Source organism: Pyrgilauda ruficollis, unplaced genomic scaffold (genome assembly GCF_017590135.1).
Source record: "Pyrgilauda ruficollis isolate IOZ18807 unplaced genomic scaffold, ASM1759013v1 scaffold1228, whole genome shotgun sequence".
Taxonomy (NCBI): Eukaryota; Metazoa; Chordata; class Aves; order Passeriformes; family Passeridae; genus Pyrgilauda; species Pyrgilauda ruficollis.
Genome location: NW_024510633.1, coordinates 2,060 through 7,309, shown reverse-complemented (window position 1 = coordinate 7,309; position 5,250 = coordinate 2,060). Strand labels below are relative to the sequence as shown.

The following is a 5,250-nucleotide window of genomic DNA, read 5'->3' as shown; positions in this document are numbered from 1 at the left end:
TGCCCGAGCTGATCCCACACCTGATCCGCTGCCTGGCGGACCGCAAGGCGCTGGTGCGCTCCATCGCGTGCTGGACGCTCAGCCGCTACGCGCACTGGGTGGTGGCGCAGCCCCCCGAGCTCTACCTGAAGCCCCTCATGACCGAGCTGCTGCAGCGCATCCTGGACGGCAACAAACGCGTGCAGGAGGCGGCCTGCAGGTGGGACAGGGACAGGGGACACCGGGGGGATGTGGGACACCGGGGACACCGGGGGGGAAGTGTCCCGGTGACATTGCCGTGTCCCGGTGTCATTCCCATGTCCCGGTGTCATTCCCATGTCCCGGTGACATTCCCGTGTCCCGGTGTCATTCCCGTGTCCCGGTGACATTCCCGTGTCCCGGTGACATTCCCGTGTCCCGGTGTCATTCCCGTGTCCCGGTGACATTCCCGTGTCCCGGTGACGCTGCGGCCCCGCAGCGCCTTCGCCACGCTGGAGGAGGAGGCGTGCACGGAGCTGGTGCCGTACCTGAGCTTCATCCTGGACACGCTGGTGTTCGCCTTCGGCAAGTACCAGCACAAGAACCTGCTCATCCTCTACGACGCCATCGGCACGCTGGCCGACTCCGTGGGCCACCACCTCAACCAGCCGGTGTGTCCCCGTGTCCCCAAACCCTCACGGTGTCCCACGGGGTCCCCAAACCCCCCTTGGTGTCACTAAACCCCCCCCCGGGTCCCCCAACCCTCACCGTGTCCCACAGTGTCACCAAAACCCCCTTGGTGTCACCAAACCCCCCTTGGTGTCACCAAATCCCTCCCGGTGTCCCCAAATCCTCACCGTGTCCCACAGTGTCCCCAAGCCCCCGGTGTCCCACGGTGTCCCCAACCCCTCCCGGTGTCCCCTGGTGTCCCCAAGCCCCCGGTGTCCCCTGCTGAGCCCGGTGATGACCACAGACATTCGAATCCCGAATTCCCCCTGTGGATCTCTGTGCTCTGAGGGCCTCAGGCCACGGCTGGTGGCCCCTGCTTGGTGTCCCCAACCCCTACTTGGTGTCCCCAACCCCTCCCGGCTGTCCCCATCCCCTGCTGGATGTCCCCAACTCTTCTGGGGTGTCCCCAACCCCTGCTTGGTGTCCCCAACCCCTCCCTGCTGTCCCCAACCTCTCCCTGCTGTCCCCATCCCCTGCTGGGTGTCCCCAACTCTTTTGGGATGTCCCCAACCCTCTCAGGGTGTCCCCAGCCCCTCTGGGGTCTCCCCAGCCCGGTGTCCCCTGTCCCCAGCCCTGTGTCCCCCATCCCCAGCCTGGTGTCCTCCTGTCCCCAGTCCCTGTGGAGTGTCCCCAGCCCTGTGTCCCCTGTCCCCAGCCCGCTGTCCCCTGTCCCCAGCCCAGTGTCCCTGTCCCCAGCCCCTCTGGGATGTCCCCAGCCCCTCTGGGGTGTCCCCAGCCCGGTGTCCCTGTCCCCAGGAGTACATCCAGAAGCTGATGCCGCCGCTGATCCAGAAGTGGAACGAGCTCAAGGACGAGGACAAGGACCTGTTCCCTCTGCTGGAGGTGGGGCAGGGGATGGCCCCGGGGGGGGTGACCGTCCCCGAGCCACCCCCCCACGATGTCCCCCGCTGTCCCCAGTGCCTGTCCTCGGTGGCCACGGCCCTGCAGAGCGGCTTCCTGCCCTACTGCGAGCCCGTCTACCAGCGCTGCGTCACCCTGGTGCAGAAAACGCTGGCCCAGGCCATGGTGAGCCCCTCCCCCGCTCCGGGGGGGGTCAGGGGGGGTGACACCCACGGTGACAGTGACACTGTCACCCCCCCCCAGATGTACAACCAGCACCCCGAGCAGTACGAGGCCCCCGACAAGGATTTCATGATCGTGGCCCTGGACCTGCTGAGCGGCCTGGCCGAGGGGCTGGGCGGCCACGTGGAGCAGCTGGTGGCCCGCTCCAACATCATGACCCTGCTCTTCCAGTGCATGCAGGTGACAGGGCTGGGGGGACACCCCTGAGCCCCCCAAAACCCCCGGGGTGTCCCCCACCCCAAAAAAGCTCAGGTGTGCCCCGGCTGTGCCCGGCAGGACACGATGCCCGAGGTGCGGCAGAGCTCCTTCGCCCTGCTGGGCGACCTCACCAAGGCCTGCTTCGTGCACGTCAAGCCCTGCATCGGTGAGTTTTGGGGTTCCCCTGGGCTGGGGGGGACGCCCCCGAGTTCATCTCGGGGTTTGGGGGACGGGGGGGGGTCTGTGCTCAGCTGTGCCCCCTCCCCAGCCGAGTTCATGCCCATCCTGGGCACCAACCTGAACCCCGAGTTCATCTCGGTCTGCAACAACGCCACGTGGGCCATCGGCGAGATCTGCATGCAGATGGGTCTGACTGATAGGGACCCCGAAACTGAGGGACCCCAAAACTGATGTGGGACACGGCTGGGGGGGACCCCAAAACGCTGCTGGAGAACACCGGTGAGCCCGGGGGGGACCCCGAAACTGAGGGACCCCAAAACTGACTGACCCCAAAACCTGACAGACTGGGACCCCAAAACTGCTGGGGACCCCGAATCTGAGGGACCCCAAAACTCACTGACTGGGACCCCGAAACTGATGGGACCCCAGAACCTGCTGGGGACCCCAAAACTGACTGACCCCAAAACTGACTGGGACCCCAAAACTGCTGAGGGACCCCAAAACTGACAGGGACCCCAAAACTGACTGTTAGGGACCCTGGAACTGCTGGGGAACAAGGCTGGGAACCCCAAAATTGACAGGGGGGAAAGAGGGACCCCAAAACCTGCTGGGGACCCAAAAAGTGACAGGGACCCCAAAACTGCTGGGGGACCCCAAAACTGCTGGGGCTTTTTGGAATGCGGATTTCTTTGATTTAATTGTGCAATATTGAGTGAATTTGTGGAGAGGAAGGAGAAGAAAAAGGGTCAGGGTTTGTTTTAAAAGGTTTATTTTTTAAAAAATATCATTGTACTTCAAAATTTTATTGTGTTTTATAATTTTAAATTGTAATTTTTTAATTATAGTTCAAAATTTTATTGTGTTTTACAGTTTTAAATTGTAATTTTTTAATTATAGTTCAAAATTTTATTGTGTTTTACAGTTTTAAATTGTAATTTTTTAATTTTAGTTCAAAATTTTATTGTGTTTTACAGTTTTAAATTGTAATTTTTTAATTTTAGTTCAAAATTTTATTGTGTTTTACAGTTTTAAATTGTAATTTTTTAATTTTAGTTCAAAATTTTATTGTGTTTTACAGTTTTAAATTGTAATTTTTTAATTTTAGTTCAAAATTTTATTGTGTTTTACAGTTTTAAATTGTAATTTTTTAATTTTAGTTCAAAATTTTATTGTGTTTTACAGTTTTAAATTGTAATTTTTTAATTTTAGTTCAAAATTTTATTGTGTTTTACAGTTTTAAATTGTAATTTTTTAATTTTAGTTCAAAATTTTATTGTGTTTTACAGTTTTAAATTGTAATTTTTTAATTTTAGTTCAAAATTTTATTGTGTTTTACAGTTTTAAATTGTAATTTTTTAATTTTAGTTCAAAATTTTATTGTGTTTTACAGTTTTAAATTGTAATTTTTTAATTTTAGTTCAAAATTTTATTGTGTTTTACAGTTTTAAATTGTAATTTTTTAATTTTAGTTCAAAATTTTATTGTGTTTTACAGTTTTAAATTGTAATTTTTTAATTTTAGTTCAAAATTTTATTGTGTTTTACAGTTTTAAATTGTAATTTTTTAATTTTAGTTCAAAATTTTATTGTGTTTTACAGTTTTAAATTGTAATTTTTTAATTTTAGTTCAAAATTTTATTGTGTTTTACAGTTTTAAATTGTAATTTTTTAATTTTAGTTCAAAATTTTATTGTGTTTTACAGTTTTAAATTGTAATTTTTTAATTTTAGTTCAAAATTTTATTGTGTTTTACAGTTTTAAATTGTAATTTTTTAATTTTAGTTCAAAATTTTATTGTGTTTTACAGTTTTAAATTGTAATTTTTTAATTTTAGTTCAAAATTTTATTGTGTTTTACAGTTTTAAATTGTAATTTTTTAATTTTAGTTCAAAATTTTATTGTGTTTTACAGTTTTAAATTGTAATTTTTTAATTTTAGTTCAAAATTTTATTGTGTTTTACAGTTTTAAATTGTAATTTTTTAATTTTAGTTCAAAATTTTATTGTGTTTTACAGTTTTAAATTGTAATTTTTTAATTTTAGTTCAAAATTTTATTGTGTTTTACAGTTTTAAATTGTAATTTTTTAATTTTAGTTCAAAATTTTATTGTGTTTTACAGTTTTAAATTGTAATTTTTTAATTTTAGTTCAAAATTTTATTGTGTTTTACAGTTTTAAATTGTAATTTTTTAATTTTAGTTCAAAATTTTATTGTGTTTTACAGTTTTAAATTGTAATTTTTTAATTTTAGTTCAAAATTTTATTGTGTTTTACAGTTTTAAATTGTAATTTTTTAATTTTAGTTCAAAATTTTATTGTGTTTTACAGTTTTAAATTGTAATTTTTTAATTTTAGTTCAAAATTTTATTGTGTTTTACAGTTTTAAATTGTAATTTTTTAATTTTAGTTCAAAATTTTATTGTGTTTTACAGTTTTAAATTGTAATTTTTTAATTTTAGTTCAAAATTTTATTGTGTTTTACAGTTTTAAATTGTAATTTTTTAATTTTAGTTCAAAATTTTATTGTGTTTTACAGTTTTAAATTGTAATTTTTTAATTTTAGTTCAAAATTTTATTGTGTTTTACAGTTTTAAATTGTAATTTTTTAATTTTAGTTCAAAATTTTATTGTGTTTTACAGTTTTAAATTGTAATTTTTTAATTTTAGTTCAAAATTTTATTGTGTTTTACAGTTTTAAATTGTAATTTTTTAATTTTAGTTCAAAATTTTATTGTGTTTTACAGTTTTAAATTGTAATTTTTTAATTTTAGTTCAAAATTTTATTGTGTTTTACAGTTTTAAATTGTAATTTTTTAATTTTAGTTCAAAATTTTATTGTGTTTTACAGTTTTAAATTGTAATTTTTTAATTTTAGTTCAAAATTTTATTGTGTTTTACAGTTTTAAATTGTAATTTTTTAATTTTAGTTCAAAATTTTATTGTGTTTTACAGTTTTAAATTGTAATTTTTTAATTTTAGTTCAAAATTTTATTGTGTTTTACAGTTTTAAATTGTAATTTTTTAATTTTAGTTCAAAATTTTATTGTGTTTTACAGTTTTAAATTGTAATTTTTTAATTTTAGTTCAAAATTTTATTGTGTTTT

At 41.9% G+C, this 5,250-nt stretch overlaps 1 protein-coding gene across 1 annotated transcript; it reads left to right on the top strand.

The window, feature by feature from the left end:
* Nucleotides 1-6: 6 nt before the first annotated feature.
* Nucleotides 7-2,379, top strand: LOC121365884 (transportin-2-like). The gene is made up of 7 exons (XM_041490426.1): nucleotides 7-199; nucleotides 458-629; nucleotides 1,444-1,530; nucleotides 1,606-1,713; nucleotides 1,792-1,950; nucleotides 2,047-2,134; nucleotides 2,237-2,379. The coding sequence occupies exons 1-7, from the start codon at nucleotides 138-140 to the stop codon at nucleotides 2,377-2,379; spliced, it is 819 nt and encodes a 272-aa protein (XP_041346360.1). The 5' UTR covers nucleotides 7-137.
* Nucleotides 2,380-5,250: the final 2,871 nt, after the last annotated feature.